The 18,458-nt window shown below is 40.0% G+C and overlaps 1 protein-coding gene across 1 annotated transcript; it reads left to right on the top strand.

Moving 5' to 3' along the window:
- Positions 1 to 9,662: 9,662 nt before the first annotated feature.
- rgs18 (regulator of G protein signaling 18) lies at positions 9,663 to 13,838 on the top strand. The gene is made up of 5 exons (XM_044047431.1): positions 9,663 to 10,011; positions 10,473 to 10,577; positions 10,783 to 10,844; positions 11,349 to 11,515; positions 12,885 to 13,838. The coding sequence occupies exons 1-5, from the start codon at positions 9,890 to 9,892 to the stop codon at positions 13,137 to 13,139; spliced, it is 711 nt and encodes a 236-aa protein (XP_043903366.1). The 5' UTR covers positions 9,663 to 9,889; the 3' UTR covers positions 13,140 to 13,838.
- Positions 13,839 to 18,458: the final 4,620 nt, after the last annotated feature.

An 18,458-nucleotide genomic window follows, 5' to 3' on the forward strand; every position in this document is an offset into this window, starting at 1 on the left:
GCAGAGTGGAATCCATCACTATTGACATGTGGACCTGATTACTGGAGAGACTCTGAAAGTCTGATATAGTCCTATGACAAAGAACTCTGTCCGAAGCCCTTTACAACCACATCACTCAGTGTGTCTGCACAAAGCAACAGTATACTGCCAAAAAAGAAGAAGAAGAAAACTGTTGCAGAACTTGTCTTAGCACAATCTACTTAACTTTTTGAATGCAAACTCATGCATGCCTGTAAAAGGGTAAAAAGAGTTGACGAAGGGTAAAGCAGTTCTTTTGCGCTCTACTACTGCACTACCACAGATTCATATATTGAAATCAACCTATCACCACACATGCAATCATTTTTATTATTATAGTTTATCAAAAAATAAGTGTCTTTAATATTTAGTATAAATGTAACAGATGCAATCCTTTATGCGTATGTAGACTTTGATCATATCTGTATTTGATTTTTTTTTTTAATACTAGTAAAAGTAGATAAGAATGAACGTTCCAGTTGCAAATCAAACTCAAAATTTGAGATTTGACCAGAGAGTTTTTGCAAGTGGAATTTCACAGACCTTTCTTGGGATGGATGGATGGATGGATGAACAGAATTTCATAGATCTATCCATCCATTTTCTACCACTTCATCCTCCACATGAGGGTCGCGGGGGGTTGAACAAGAACATCATTTACAAATTTGACATCCTGTGCTTTTAAAGAAAATCAGAAACTAACGATTGACACTGTTAACGCTTCAGAAAAATGTTAACTGACGTCATAAATGAAGCTGGGATTATTTTTCCCATAGACTCATTCAAAATGTGTTCTTTTTGCAACCAGCTGAGCCACCACCTGGTAGATAAGTGCCAGTTTTGTCCATCCATCCATCTTCTACCGCTTTATCCTCTACATGAGGATCGCAGGGGGTCCAATTTTGTCCTTTATATATTTGTGCTGTCAATGTTAACGTGTTCATTTTGGCAATTCATTTAAATAATTGAACACGTTTTTACACACTTAATGTTGTTTGTTTACCTCTGGGGGCGACTGATCCAGTAGAGGATGAAGGGCTGATAGAAGTCATTCGTGGTACCATCGTGTCAAGAATACACACTTTGTATGAGGATGAGAAAGCACGGCGGAGGAACATGCTCGAGCGTGTTGTCCCTGCCGGTCTCTGCTACATGTAATACATGTTAATACAACATACGTCGGTCATGCTGTGTTGTGACTATTTCAAGGCCCTGGGTGTCTTCGGTCTCGTTTATCTGAACGACCTGTCGTGGTTTCTACTGCCGAAGCTTCGGCATTCACTTCATCCTCCACTCCATCTCCAGTACATCGGCAAATCACGTTCAATTCTCAATAAGGGTGAGACACAGCTGACAAATTCTGTCAGACTTTGCCGGTGTTTTCTCTACCGCCAGTCCAACATGCAGTAATCTCTCGGCAATACTTTGGGGTTTGGAAGATGCTTGCATCATCTTCTCTGCTCAAAAACGGCAACAGTCGTTGGGCTCCATTACAGTAACATTTGTTGGCTTACAGGAATCTCTCCATCAAACTTTTCCTCAACACACCATACGCGGAACACTTGCCCATGGACTCTTTTCCGTCACCTTGTTCGTTGCTCTGACTGGTTGTAGCGCTATTTGAAAGACAGCCGTTTATCCGGCCCCTCGGATTGAACCCTGCCAATTGTGTGTGCCAGCTTGATGTAGGTCTAGTTTACCAGGCTACCACAGAGTAAAAAGTGAAACTAAAAAGGTCCAGTCTGATTAACATAGGAAGTTTGTATGGGTCTCTCTAAGGGTCCAAATGTTAACACACAGTCAGAGGCTTCGTCCAACTTTTCAGCTGAGGGAAATGGGTTCTTTTTTATGTCCCAAAGTTGCAAGTTGCTTTTAATGAAAGTCATAAAAGCTTAATCCAAGATATTTATATGTTTTGATGACGCTGACCTACTCATTATAAAATGATTCCTCAACATGTCATAGGATGGCAGCATTGAGTCTTCTTTCATCTGCAAGGCTAATGAGTAAACAAAATAGATGCTGGCCTCTGTGCATTAGTGTGGGTCAGCTGGCAGCATTGTTCTTTGGAAACAGATGGCCACTTATGGATAGCACACTTCCCTAATTGTATTAAAATTAGGGCTGCAACTAATTTGGTTCATTATGCCTGTTATTGATTAAGCTGTCCTTGATCAATTGCCTCATTATTCGGGTAATGGAATCGCTTAAAGTAGTTCAGAATGGCACTGACGACTTCCAGAATTTCAGGATAACGTATAATGTTGTTTATTCTCTCTGACTGACACAAATATTGTTGTTTTAGTGCAAGACTCGAGGCGTTATGACTGTACAGATGAGTCATTTCCGAGATCACCACCATTTCATATCAAGCCCCGGCAAATGCCTCTCCTGTAACATCCCCATTCACTCACTGCTGTGCTGTGAGCTTTGTACCAGAGTGCAGTGCGAGTTTCATCTGAAGAGGGGAGCACCTGTGCGACCCACTGACAGGGAAATGATGTCACCGCCAACATGCAGCCGTGTCACTGTCTGCTGCTCAGCCACTTCAGCTGAACGTGGAGTGTATTTCCTGGAAGCTCTCAGCCTTCTTGTAAAAGTCTAATGAGGGAGATCCCACGCTAATCGCGCAAAGATGTGAATCTGTGAAATCCATCTCATAAAAGTGTTTATCACTTTGATAAAGTTCAGTAGAATCAGTCCGTACACAATGTATGAGACATTAGCAATGCAATTCACAACCACACTACCACTGTATGTGTGTGTGTGTTGTGGGGACCTAAATGTGTCATATTATGGGGACTTGTCTTCCTTATGAGGACAAAAATCGATTCCCCATAATGTACATTACTACATTTTAACCCAGTGGTGTCAAACTCAAATGACCTAAGGGCCAATGAGTGTCTATAGACAAAACAATAAATATTCAGCATGATATGTCACAGCATTTCAAAGCAAAGCTGTATGTTTTGATACGGAATGATGTGTACTTCACAATAAAACATGTTTAAAATCGGATCAAGTTCATGAAATTTGAAAATACGTCACAGTTCATAGTTCGCTCGGCTCGTTTTATGAACAAAAAGAAAAGGAAAAACTGTCTATTTTTGTGACTTCTGCAAAATTATTGCTTCTTCACACCACTGCCAAAAAATGCAATATAAAATGAATCATAACTTTGACTCAACAACACATAAGAAGACGGAAAACACCCTGCATGTTTTAAAAGCCTAAATATGTGACCTAAAAACACACATACCCAGGATGTCCGTATAAGGCGTCATGTTTTATTCCCACGGCAATTTACCATGGGTTAAGGTGAAGACATGTTTCAAAGTTAGGCTGAGGTTAGAGTCAGGATTAGGATTAGGCCAGTAGTAATTATGGTTACGGTTAGAGTAAGTCTCCAGGAAATGAATGTAAGTCTATGCAATGTCCTCTGAAGTCATGGAAACCACAATAACAAGCCAAAGTGTCTGTGATTAGTCCTGATTGTCTTCTTACTCCGTCTGCATACAAGTGTTGTTCATGAGAGTGAGGGGGAGCTTCGAGTGACATAAAAACACCCAAGGCCTCACATGGACAGCGCTTGTGTTCATTTAATTGGACTCATGTTAGAGACAAGATGTCCCCGGTTATATCCATCAGGTTACATTTACTGTAATGTGTTACCTTTTTTTTTTTTGCTTTGCATTCACTGCACAAGCACACCAACCACCCAGAGGAGTCATTAGTCTAGCGACACCATCTGTACAACTGCATGTGCCTGAAGCTGAAAAGCACCACAAGTGGATATTGATTCCAGGTTGCTGCAAAGCTGGGCAAATATTCTTTTGCATCGCAAACACACCTGTCATGTTATTTATGTATGTAAGATGACTTTCACCTGCACAAACGGTTCATAAATCAACAAGTAGGTCATAAAGTGATGTAAGTAAAGGTTGATTTTCTGTGATAAGTCAAAATATAATCTTTGTGTTTAAATGTGAAATTACTACAGATGTTCCTAATGCAGGGAACTCTTGCTTTCCGTACCTGATTGTCGTCGCCTCACACACCAATGTGAACTATATCTTAGATCTGTCTGGCCTTCGTTGAGTGTACACAGATATACACACTGGCTGACTCTTCTTGGTTTTAGTTCCCTTCTATTTATGTATCTTTCTGCAAAGAACTACAAGCCGCTTCGCCTTACGCTCCAGTGACATCATCCATTTGACTGTTCCAAATGTTCGGACTGAACTGGGGAAAAGACCGTTGAGGTTTCTAGCCGAATTAAAAATTACAAAACTAATTTCACTTGAAGCTTTTCCCTCCATCTTAAATGAGAGACAACAGGAATCCATTGATCAGTGCCTGTGTTCTTAAAAGTGCTACGTCATGCGCAACTCCTGCTCTTTAATTGTCAACTTGTTTGTACTTTTAAATCACTGTTTTATTTGTAATCTGTTTTTCTGCTCTTGGTCTCAATCGGTCTTTTACTTGGTTAAATAAAGGTCAAATAAAAAATGAATAAACAGGAGCTCAGTCCCATTCCAAAATGTATCTTAATGACAACAATCAATTATTCTCTGGTGGGAATATTTATACTAAATACTACAGCTGTAATAGACTGATCACCATGAAAACTGAGACAAACTCTCACTTAGAGTTTAATTTTACCATAGGGACCACATCTGCTTTTCTTCATGACAAACCCACATAGAAACTGCTTGCAGCACACAGGCATATTCACTTGTCCAGTCTAATTTAATTTAAACACAGCTGTTCTGCTACAGTATGCTTTTATTACACCTGTTATTTTTCTTGTGTTGTATTCAGAGGTGTCTCTAATATTCAGCATTCACAAAATATAATAGACGGATAGATGCAGAACCCACAGGTGGATGCTGACCTTGAATCAATCAGGGGTCTCGAGCTGATGGCCTGAACTAAACCACACTCACTCTCAGAAGTGTTATGGTGCGTGTCCACCGGGATTGTGTCCAATAGACAATTGAGAAGCACTCTCTAGTATTCAGCCTACAGGTCTACATCTGCCACCTACAACTGCCAGAACACATGCTGCACCTAATTGGACAAACACAAATGAGCAGTGGCCAACCCAACGACCCATACCTCGAATGCTATCGCTTATAATGAATCACATTTACTCGCATTGCTGTAATTGAGTAGGTTTTTTGTGTACTTGTACTCAAAAAATGTGTACAAAATTTGGGATTTTAGTTACTGAGTAAAAAAAATTAAAGATAATATACTGTACCAGAAACTTTGGTGAGTGATGAGGACAGGTGATTGATGAGGACAAGTGAGTGATGAAGACAGGTGAGTGATAAGGACAGGTGAATGATGAGGACAGGTGAGTGATGAAGACAGGTGAGTGATAAGGACAGGTGAATGATGAGGACAAGTGAGTGATGAGGACAGGTAAATAATGAGGACAAGTAAATGACGAGGACAGGTTAACAGCAGGTGAACAATGAGGACAGGTGACTGATGTGGACAGGTGATAGATTAGGACAGGTGAATTGGCGCTATTTAAAGTTCCTGAGTGAGTGAGAAAGTTAAAGCCTTTGTGACCTTTGACCTATTTTGACGTGGACATGCACATACTGTATATGTCCATCCACATTTCCATTACCACACAGAAACACTAACAAAGGTTGATTCTGTATAACCTGTTTTATTCTGTCAGTCTTATATAGATTACAAAAAAGAAAACAATAGGAAACAGGATTTGTTGTCGTATAGTTAAAATTAGGCAAATCCAGGACACAAACTCTGGTTTCTAATTCTGAACAAAGACGGAGGTGCACACACCAGACTTTTACGACATCATCTTTAACATAAATACAACAGCTATTTTTAATCAGAACACCCGTGCATCTGGTGCTGAGCATGAATTGTGAATTTTTATTCCCAAGATGACACATTTTCATCGATAAAACTTTTTTTTTTAATCATTCCCTGAATGAAAAAGTGAATAACACATTTTATATATCAGTAATAGGTAATAGGTATATCAGTAAGCTTATTATAATTTTCCCATTAAATAGACTGTCTAATATGGCAGATGATTAAAAGAAATAGAAGACCTTCTTCAGGCATCTGCTCTCATTTGACATAATGTACCATCTTGGGGAAAAATCAAGGCCTTATCGATGTTCGGCCTCTGTGCTGAGCATCCTGAATAGCTCTCTCTCTCTCTTTCTCCTGTTCCCTTTTTTTTAGATGAATGCATTGCTGCTGAGGCACATTGTTCATCTGGCATTTGAATACACGGACATAAAGGGAATAAAGCAAATTATGCAAATGTTAAGCAATTTCACAAAATTTTAAGTTCATGCATTTGTGTGTGTGTGTGTGTGTGTGTGGTTTTTACCTTGGATATTTTGGGTGAAATGTGGCGACAAATCAGGAGCAGACGAATATATGAAACAGATGTTTGCAGACAGGAAGTAGAGAACAACCGTCCTTCTCCCTTCAGCGCATCAGCACTTTGCCATTTTAACGCCATCACTTCCTCTTTCACTAAACTAACTCTTCTACTCTGGTCTCTATGCACAGCTGAGTTCACTGATGCATTTACAGGAAATTCACAGCAGCGGTGGGTAAACATAAAATATGTGTCAAACAGAAGTCATGTGATTTCATATCAGTGTGAAAAATAAGGGCTGAGTTCAGTGGCACTTCAGCTTCAGTGGCACTTCGGCATCTCTAAGGGACACACTTAGTTTTGCAGCGTTTCCTTCACTCTTTGCTGACAGTCTCATTTTATGGACAGCTGACCACAACGCCTGGTGCTGGGGAAACACTGACTAAATAATAACAATAAAAAAAATGGAACAAGAAACATTTCAATGTGACTAAATAAAACCGTACTAATCTTTTGTGCTCAGCCGCTGGGAGAACCTTCTTGGGCTCAGTGTGTATCGATTTTGTTGTTTCTCTCATCTTGTATGTTGACAAGAGGCAAATACATACACCGAAGCTAAATGGCTGCTATTTAATTTGGTTTCAGTGATTCAGCAGTCTGTTGTTTACCTGGGGGAAAGGGATGCTGCAGCTTCAGTTTACCAGACCACTGGGCTGTAGCTGCACACATGCATTTGCAATACAGCATTTGTCTCTTTTAATCAACTCGTGCAGTGCTTGTTTAAAATGTGCCCGTCGGTACGGGCTGATTACTCGGCCCGGGTTAATGCAATTTGCAGCTTTCTCGAGAGTGTCTTTCAAACAACTTTACACTCAACACCGCACTTTCAGCCACACCTGCAAAATGTGCTTTTTTGGTCAAGAAAACCATAATACAGACAGACAAAGATTGATCCATTTACAGCTGGAAGGATGATGCAGTTTAATCCAAGTCTTGGTGTTACCTGGAGCTGCACAGGAATTTTGACAACTGCAGTAATTCTGTGACTTTGACATTTAAACTATTTTCTCAGCTGCTATAACCAGCATCTTACTCTGGCACAATCTTTGCACAGTCGAGCAGGAGCTCCTTTCCTCTTTTCAATTACACATAGGAATTATTTTGAGACGTGCAAATGTTTTACTCAAGTGAAAACATTTTTAAAGGTTTTTTTTTTCTACAGTCACCTGTCTGTCTTCTGACGTGAACCAGTTTTCACAAAAGTTCAGGTGTTGCCATTCACTAGGAGAGTGGTTCTCAAACTTTTTACATCTGCAGCCATGTACCTCCTACTCCGTACCTCCTCCTAGCAGTGAATCCCCAAAACTGTGTCTGTAGTGTTCAGTTTGAGCCATTAATTAATTTTTAGGTATATTAGGTTTGTTTGAATTGTAAGTTGCGTTTTAGTGTATTATCAAGTGTAGTTTTCATTAACTTTCATTGTCATACTATTCATGTCATAGCCCAACAAGGGACAAGCGTTGCAAACAAGCAATAGCTATAAACTCTATGCACAGCACATCAGTTGCATTATTTGTACTGGAACAATGTTCTGTGTTGTTAATGTGTCATTTAAATAAAATACTATTCTGTTCTATGGTGAAGTAGAATTCAAAGTTACTACCTGACAATCCAAGTGATATAGATGGTTTCCATAAATCATCATAAGTCAAATCTATGAATCATGTTTCAATCAGACGTTTGGCTTGGCAGACAGGTCAGAATCACTACATTACCCATGAGCCTTTGGTTGCTATAAGAAAAGGTCCATCAGAATCAGAAATGTGAAACTTTTTTACATGCTCCCGGTCTACGTCTTCTTCTCTTCCCTTTGGAATCTGCTGAACTTGCTTCTGTACATGTGACACCTACTGCACGTCTGTCCGTCCTGGGAGAGGACGTTTCTCCCGTTTTGTATGTTTATTGTGTCGGCACGCAGAATTGGAATTGTATTTTGATCTTGATTCTCAGTGTGTTGGCACAGAAGGCTCCAAGCTTCCACTGCATTTGTTCAAGTTGCCTTTTGGACCGGGATTGTCTCCCAAACCAGTCGTGAAGTCACACAATTGTACTTGGTACACATTTAAACACAGGAAGGGTCCCGTTTTTCTCTTTCTCTCTGTCAGAGCTAAGGAAAATACTGTCAGGATTTTCCACTGGTATGTTTTTTAAAAAGGAATCCTCTCTCTAACAGAGACATCACATGTGTCTCCATCAACACCAGAAAGCATCTATCCCCTGTTGCTTTCTACGGTGTCACACCGAGTTTGTCTTTCACCATTAAGGCTCTGATGTTCGGGAAAGAGCCAAGCCCAGACTCTGCCCAGACGCATTCTATTATTTATTGCATTTTGGGTCAGGTTTTTTTCATCTTATGAAGTACCTGGCCCTGCTTGTTGTGCAAGTGAAATAAGCTGCACGTCTCTTATAAGACACAATATCTCTCACTTATTGTAGAAGCTTGAGATGACATTGCACCAGTTGTACCCCGTCCCGACTGGTGAAAATCCAATTTTTTCTTTTTTGACAAGTGTAATCAGCATTCACTCCCAATCATAGATTATGGTGATGTCACGCAACCATTGGCTTGTTACTGGTGTTCCCTTTAACACTCACCACTGCAGTTTATATTCCCTGGTCAACTGGTGGACTCTCTTCATTCTCGCAGACAAACACATTGGTTTCTGTTCATTTACAAAACGCTAAGCGCTAAAACTCCGTCTAATCTTTGCTCATTACTCAATATCCATAGCACCAGTCGTGCTCTTCGTTCCAGCAGCTGTATTATCTTACGAGTCCCTCTTTTATTTATCTTCATTTTGTCAGTGATGCAAATTCCAGTGCTAAGATGCACAACCAAGTTCTGGCAATTAGCCGTGAATATTTTAGCAAACCTTGCTTTTTAAAGTTTTTATTAGGGCCTTAAAGTAGTTCATTGCCTTTGAGTTTGGATGAGGGACCAAAGAAAAATGGTACAACACTAACATGAGCGTCATTGTGTGATTTGTGACATCATACCTGGGCAATGGGAAAAACACAAGTTCCAGCTTTACCTGTACATTGTAGTGTGAGAGAGTTTTAGTGTATAAACACGCTATGCAAAAATAGGTTAAAAAAAAAAAAAAAAAGAGTCCTAATGTTTGACACTGTCAGGAAATACCCCATCAAAACAAACACAAGAAAAACACATACTCTGTGTGAATGAGCTGCCGTTTTCAGATTTCTGACTAAACAGTCGACAGGATGTTGAACCCGCGGCGTCTTTTCTGCATCACTGCCGAAGCTGTGTGCTTGTAAGTGATTACACCATTACAGGAAGTAGATCGAAAGGTATGGGAAATGAAATGCCAGTGAGGTTTATAAAAGACAGCGTGGTCAGCCGATAGATGGGGGTTAAACATTTCAGAGAGCTATTTGTGGCCTGTCGCTTTACACACCAGACAGAGACAGAACAGCATGGAGACACTTGTTTTTCTATTTCCTCAATTCAACTACATGGCCCCAAAGGAGGAAGCATATTTCAAAATGCTTGGACCAGGGAACTTGCAAGCACCGAAGATGAAGGACGAGTCTAACAGGTTAGTGTCTGAAGCTCAGTTGTTTTATATATTTTACAAATATATTATATTAAATATTATGTTTGACTCCAGTAAGTGGTACAGTTAACAGCAGAAATGTGAGGAATATCATTTTAATTGTAGAAAAAAAAAGGAGATTGAGGCAGTTTGTAAACTTACAAGTGCAACATTTCTATGTGATATTTCCATATAGCTTTGTCGTAATGTGACTGAAAGACTGGCTGTATAGTTGATTCCGCTGCCTTTTGTTGAGACACGTGCAGACGTGACTTGTCTCGCAGCTTTACCACTAAGATGTTGACTGATTTATGGTGTGTGTGTGTGTGTGTGCATGCTGCCACTGTAGAAATGTGTCTGAGAGGAGTAATTCTCCGATAAGTTGCTGATTGTGGTGAATTCTGCTGCAGCTGCACAAGCAGACAAGTTTGTGGAACTTGATGTATTTTCCCTGTTGTTTGCAGACAAAAAGACAAGGAGAGGAAGAGTCGACTAAGCCTTTTTCTCACCAAGTCGGGCTCTCATGAAAACGTCAGTCCCCACAAAAAGACAAATACTACACCCAGCAAGTGAGGCAAAGTCCATTAATTTCATATACAGCCAATGTTGTTTGGGGACAAGTATTATTCATTTTGTGACCTCACTCTTCAGCTCTCGCCATGACTCATTGCCCACTTATAGAAACATGACCACGAGACATCTCATGAGATCCTAAACATTTTCGCTGCATCATTAGGGAAGAGCTGACTGCATCTCTGATTTTCTTTTCTCCAGCATATCACCGGAGGCGGCTTTGCAATGGAGCGACTCCTTTGAAGAACTGCTAAAGCACTCAGGTCAGATTAATGCCTCCGACTTTTCAAGAGACGCTATGTAGAATCGCTGCCAAAAAAAACAAAAACAAAAACGGCTTCACCTGCTGTCAAACACTTTGCAGAATTGTAAACTGTGTTTGAGGCGATAAGTAGTCAATGGAGAGAGTTTCACTACATCTTTTAATGTTTGTTAGCACACGTAGTGATACAGAAACTGTTACACTTCCTCATAATCCCAGAAGTTGCATTTTAGTGTCACAGTAAAACACTGTAGGCCACTGTATTTGCTCTTTTGGTAGTCATTGAAAAAAAAAAAAAAGAAATAAAGAAGCTGTAAACCTTACCTAATAAAAAATAGAGTGTTATTCATTTGTTTGTACAGAGGATGGGATGAGGATGTCATGGAGTCCATATCTCCCTCAACAGCTTGATACAATCAAACCAGTTTCCCCAAATGCACAAAGTTAAAGGTGTTTACCTTATTTCACTCACTGAGTGTCTCTGGTTTTTGTTTTCTGATATCAGATGGGGTGGAGACCTTCTCTCAGTTCCTCAGGACAGAGTTCAGTGAGGAAAACATCGAGTTCTGGCAGGCCTGTGAAGAATACAAGACCATTGATTCTGAGACGAAGCTGCTGTCCAAAGCCAAATATATTTTTACAGTATTTATTGAGTCAGAGGCCCCTAAAGAGGTACGAGACAGCATGTTTATTCATTATAAACCACAACTAGGCTATAAAGCAGAGCCACAGCGGCTTAAATAACTCTGGCAGTTTACATATTTGTTTGCTTTATTTGTCACCAAGGGCTTTTGGAGGTTTCAAATATTGATGCCCTTTTTCATGATAATAAGAGCGGGTGAGTTGTAAAGCTCAATGTACAATTAGGATTCTGCTGCAGGCTCACGTTTGTGAATGATTGTCAGACGCAGGAAACCGTCCAAGGTCATGTGGCGCGCATGCGACGCCGCAAAACTCCGACCACTTCTGTGCAAGACAGTGAACTTTGCTGCGACACCGCGATGGCCGCCCGGTGCGCTCTCTGAGCGTTTAGTTTGGTGTCGAGTCACGAGGTTGTCGTGAGGTTTTGACATTGGTCTGAAACAAGTGTGCGTGGGAGTCACCCACACACTTTCAGTCTAAGATGAATGTGCATGCAAATTTGAATGGTTTTTGGAGCATGCTGCAGTGGCATGAGAGTGCACAGTATACGTGCACAAGTACATTTAATTCAAGCCCATAATGTTTAAATCAACATGAGGTATTTGATGGTAGATGGTAGATACTGCAGTTTCATATGCATGTGTGTTTTGAATGTTTATGACACTTTGCACATCATAATCAGGATTTTCTTCCAGTCATTACTTTTAAAAAAGCTAACGCCACTTAATAATAATATAATATAATAATAATAATATTTATCATCTGTATTGATACCAAGAAAGCTTGAACTTGACCTCACTTGATGCCAAGAAAAACAGAGAAAACTATTCACTAAACATACTTCACATGAAGCTTTAAGAAATAATAGTAATCAATAACAATTGTTTTATTAATGTAGCTGTTTTCGACCATAGGCACTTTCCACGTATAAAAGGAAGACAGAATAAAACTGTGCAATAACTATGAAATTACAATTAAACATGGTTTAGAAACAAAAGTGACACATAAGTACGATACTATGAACAATGAAGGCCTCTTAACTGAAGTGGACATAAAATGTTATGTATTTTCATACTTCAGTTATGTTATGTTATGTCCCAGAACTTGGAGGTGTTTATTTTCTCCATCTTTTTTAAAATAATCTGACTTACTCTTCTCATTCACTCAGGATGTTGGGGTTTCCCCTCAATGTTCATCACTAGTTGATACAGTCAGTGTGCTAGTTCATTCGGAGCGTCTCTCTGAACTTCAGTCAAACAAAGACGACAAGGCCCAGCGTTATTTGTAGACTGATAATACTGAACTGTGCCTCATCAGGCAATGCACCCGTTTAGAGTTTACATGAAGTCGATTTGCTTCTGTGGGTCATTTTTTTTACTCCCAATGTTCTTTCTCTCAGGTCAACATCGACTACAACACGAAGATGGCCATCCAGAAGGAGATGGCGACGCCCACAAAGAGCTGTTTTGAAGCTGCGCAGATGAAAGTCTACAGCCTGATGAAAAAGGACTCTTACCCTCGGTTCCTGCACTCTGACATTTATCTGCGCCTCACCCGGCAGAAAGGCCCCGGGGCCACCATGTTTCGCAGAAGGTCGCGCTCCTGTGTGTTCAATGAGAGAGGCGAGGCCACGACTCCGTCCTCGGCCTGGTAGTTGTAACAGACGTGCGGACACTCGTTCACGCGCCGTGAAACACAACCGTTATCAGAGAGATTTGCAGCACGGTGAGAGGAGTATGCATTGTGCCATACAAGCAATTGTTAATGTATTTGTTTGTCTTTCCTTGAGCTCTAGTTGAGGACCAACACCACTGCCATGTGTGTAAATGTAAATATAAATCTAGATGTAAAGTTATACAGCTTCTGAGGACAGGAAGCATGCAGGAAAACAGCTCTGTCACAGAAAAATTTTGAATAATTAATAAATAATCACCTCTAAAAGTCACTAAATTAAGATCTAAACTGACTAACAAGCTGATCATTACTGAACCCATAGCTGCATTTCAGTGACTCATGTTACACTTCTTTGTCTTCCAGTCCAACAATAGCACCTTATGTGTAACATTAATTAGATTTCGTGTACAACCTAAAGTGGGTGTATACCATTAAAATGGATTTGATCCTGTGCACTATCCCAATGCCTGCAACTCTTGAATTTCTGTTAATATTTAGAATATCTCATTTCCACTCACAGAAAATGCATAATATCTTGTGGTGATTATTATTGCTGTTAATCAGCCGGCTGCCGTCGAATATAATTTATGTTCTGTCGTGATCATTTGCTTTGTCTTACTGTTGTTAATGTATATATTGTAATATGTGAAGTAATTCAAATAAACACTTTCTTACAAAAGTGGCTTTAATGAGGCCTTTAGTTGGAGTGACCGCTTCTAAATGTGACAAAGTGAGTCACAATGTGTGTAACGTGTTGGAGGGGAAATTGTGATTGTGTGTAGCTCCCGATTCCAAACCACTGAAATATTAATGGACCTTATCAACTCTAGCACAGAATTATTCACTGTATGTCACTGTGTATGTATGTATGCACAAACTATACTTCATACCAAGACAAATGTGTATTCATTCCCAGCTGTCGGTGATCGCCCCCAAACTCCTACATATGTATGTAGAAAATAAAATATGTCCCAAGACGTTGTAGATTAGCTCATTAACACACATGTCAGGCAGAATGCAGTGGCGCACGTGTAAGACACTTCCTGCTGTCTTCTTACACGAATAATCAGACAAGGATTGGTAGAACATAATGATGTGTTAACAATGGGAGCAACTCAGCTGGTGTGTCATATTCACCACTGCTTAAACTCTTAACTGCCCACAGAAAAAACTATTTGCTGGCTGATTTCTTTTTTTCTTTTCCCATTGGTATTTAAATTTCTGCCTCTGAAAAAAAGATGTAATGGAATAACTTTGAGGGGGAAAGAAAAGATGAAGAAAACAGCTGGCCTGAAGACATCACGGTTTGTTAAAAACAGGATAAGGCAACTTAAAGCGATGCCATTTTTCTGTATTAGAGTTGGAGTCTGTCTCAAACAAAAGAATCTTCTTTTGAGGCAAAAATCTGACAGTAGTTTTACATCCATCCAACCTCACTGCAATCCTTTACATCCATCCCCCTCTACCAAAGACAGTGCATCCCTGGCTCATTTACAGCATTTTTACTTTTGAAATGTAAATGTTACTCGTGTTGCACATCAATATGGATTTAATGATTATTATTTCTTTAAAAACTTGTAGTTGTGGCCCTTTGCTTGTTTCATTCATGTCAGTGTAACCCTCTGGAAGAAAATCATGTTGCCCATCTCTGTATTAGAGAGACAAGTGTTTTAAATAGAGACACACCATTTAATGTTGCGTCTATATCCCAGGCTCAAGTGGGACTTATGTTTATGACCTGTCAAGTTTTAAACACAACGTGCTTGGTTAAGTCGCGAGGAGATTGCTTGGCAACAGCGAACATTACAAACTCGTAGACGTTTAAAATGAACTTTCATATTAACTGTCAGGAAAAATGAACTTTCATGAAGACGTGGCAAACTTGTGAACTCGGCTTTCAGAAGCTTCCCACTTGACAGGAGATGTGCTCGTCTGGTAAACACAGTAAGCATTATGATCGTGGTTTTTTTTCCGCACCTGATGTTGTTGCCCTTCAACAATACCGACAAATAACTTCCGATGCAACGGCAAACAGAATGGTGTGTTCAATTTGAAAGTCTCAAGGTGACGGTTTGTACCTTCAATATTTCACACTATGCTTAAACTGAAGTGTGTTGCATCATAGAAACCTATAAGAGGAAAAGAAACTTCCTACACCTCTGAAAGCAGCTGCTTGTTAGTCATCCTGCAGAAAGTAGGTTTCTGCATGTTTACAAGGAAACTTCTGGACCTGCAAACATCTCCCTCAAATGTCTGCTGCAAACAGTCACTAACTAGTACAAGCAGTGCGTGTGTGAAGATAACACAAAATGAAAATGTTTAGACATCACACGCGGCTCATTGTGTCTCTTGCGTTTTATTCAGTCATTGTTTGTTGAGCTTATTTATCCTAAAAATAGCGACCGGCTACAGTGATTCAAACGTCCCTCCTGTACCAGATCTGATACTGCTTGTTGGTATTCATTGTGTTTCAACTTCCCTCTTGTGTTTTCATTGTTCAGTAAATGTTGTCACTGATGGCGCACAATACAGTTATGCCTGCACAAGTGAATGTCAGTGTCTGGATAGTGTTTCTGGTGACACTATTCAGTTTCTATGGGAGCGGAGAACTGCCACGGGGGAGAAAAACAAGATAGTTTTCTCTTTATGAGATAAGATAGTTATGCTACAACACCATCGTCTTCTCAAAGTTGTGTATTGGTTGTATACATGAAAATGCAAGGGTGGCATTTTGAGAGTTTTTCCACTCTGGGACTTTTTTAAAAATAGAATTTTAGGGCTCCCACATCGCTGGTTCCAAATATCAGTTTCGGTCCTCTGCACTACACCAACCGTGTGGCCCCATCAGTGGATCCATGTGGATAAAAAGACAAAAGAAAATGATACAAAACCTTTCTCTTTAACTCATTCTCTTGTGAACAGGCCGTAACGGTGGAGGCTCTGTATGCTCTGAGGTTTGCAGCTGCAACAGGAACTTTGTCGCTCCTTAGTTTGGCAATGCAATCCTGGCCCGTATGTGCAAAACAATATAGAGAGTGTGAAACACTTTTGCAAAGTTAGAGACAAAGTTACATTTAGGACACGCACAAAAACAATGACATTTCACAAAACAAATTTACTGGGTGCAAAACACTTTTACAAATTGTCCTGAAGAGTACATGTCTAAACCTGGTCTTCTTCAATAGCGTTTGATGTGAATTTGGTCAAATGATGTTCCCATTTAGAGGAAAACTAATTAGAAAGTACAGTGAATTATGAGTGTGATTGACAGCTGGTATCATCCAATAGGAGCCTCGACGTGAATTTCCATTTGGTAAAACCTCAACATCCCACTGATTAATTCATTACAATTAAATCAAAATGGGAGTTCAAATTCTTATGGGTGATGTTATAACAGTTGCCCCTGGCACCTGCCGACTTAATTGAAGGAGAATTAGCTACTGAATCATCGGACCTCAGCCCCGGCATAAAATCTTAATCTTCTTTGTTATTCCCAGACAATAAGCAGCATCAACATTGCTGAGACCCTGTCTTGTCACAGATGTGTGCCATTGTCCGCTCACGCTAAATATATTTAATATTTCCGTATATATACACGATGATATTTCGATGTGTTTTTTTGTTCACATTTTGTTTACTGTCAGCACAAAAGAACAATCCGAATACATTCAACCAGGAAGAAAACAGACTGCAGCCAAGTGCAGGAGAGACTCAGGACAGACAGACAGGATAATACATGAATTTAAATGATGTGCCGTGCTTATTGTCACGAAAAGACTTATCTGTATTTTTCACATTTATATATCCGCTGAATCACCTGCCGCAAGGATGGCGGTAGAAAGCAGGTATCCATTGAACGGTGAAAGAAAGAGATGGGACACCTGAACTGAATCAAATGCATGCTTACGGAATTGTTTTCCCTGGCTTGAAATCTAATTTAAACAGGTTTTTTTGGTCACAATTCCACTCGACAACAGCTTCTCCTCGCCAGTGTGGGACTTCAGCAGCTTCAGCAGAAGAGTCAAAGTCCAATTCACTTTCAAATAAATAAAGCAAGCAGGAGCCAGAGTGAAGAGACACACTGGAATGCAATGCTGTCCCCAATTTCAGAGAAAGTGGACATATTAGGGATGTGAAAGGAAAGGCGCATGTGTGTGTGTGTGTGTGTGTGTGGGGCGTCTGGAGTGCCACCTTGTGTTACATGGGAAAACTGCAAATTAGTATTAAGCATCAGTAAACTGCTGCATTCCAAGCGAGGTGTCATTGTGAAGGCCTGAAAATCAATCACAGCACTTTTTTAAAAACCGGAATCCTTGTACGTAGGTTGAATGAAGTCCCCTATGTCCTTGGGCGGTCACAAATCATTGCACTCGGGAATTTAGGAACAAGTGAGGCAAAAATCATAACAAGACAAAACCTCACTGCAATCCTCTGCAGTGATTGTTCTAAGATAATCCTTACTTTGTGCCTTGTTTGAAAAACAAATTCCTCAACTTGGCGCGCCTACTTACATGCAAATACAGCAGCCTGGGTGTTTTCCATCACCTGCTGTGATTTACATTCTTGGTTTGTTTGGGGCCTGTCACATTTCCAGCAGTGGTCAGAAAGGTCAGGAAAAGTCAGAATGCACTGAGCATGTCAATACTGAAATATTACTATTCATAATATAAAGGAGCTGAGGACAGTCCTACACATGTTGTAACTCGTCTGAATTCAAAGTTAGATAAACCTTGGTTGTGTTCAGTATGATTTAAATTACAACAATATGAAATCAACGAGTAGGTAAATGCTCGCAGGCATTAGGCAAAATGTTTACGTTTAAACGGTAGCGTCGTGAATCAGTAATCAAACAAGTGAACATTCACTGGTGGAAAGTGAAAAGTGCCCTGTAGACTTTATGTAAATACTGCTGTTGACTCCGTTCTAGCCGTATGTAATCACACCACTGCCAATGAGCAAGGGGAAAATTAATTTCAGTCTTTGCCCAACATCTGTTTCTCACATGAGCGATGGTCATTTTTGTGATTTTTTTCCTGCAATCAAGACGGCAAAATGGCAAAATTACCTTCAAGGTTGACTAAATTGTGCATGTGCAGAATTTGCATCAAACCATCATCGCTTTTAGCAGCATCGTCTGTCATGCCGCCACTTTGGTCCAGATGGAAATGTCTCAATGATCAGATGGATTTTTGTGAGACTTTAAAAATACTGAACATTAATGGCCCCCTGAGGATAAAAATAAGGGACAAAAGGATGAAAAAACTATTAGAACTAGCGAGTTCAGAGAAATAGGCTTTTG

This window comes from Solea senegalensis, linkage group LG1 (genome assembly GCF_019176455.1).
Source record: "Solea senegalensis isolate Sse05_10M linkage group LG1, IFAPA_SoseM_1, whole genome shotgun sequence".
NCBI classification, from domain to species: Eukaryota; Metazoa; Chordata; class Actinopteri; order Pleuronectiformes; family Soleidae; genus Solea; species Solea senegalensis.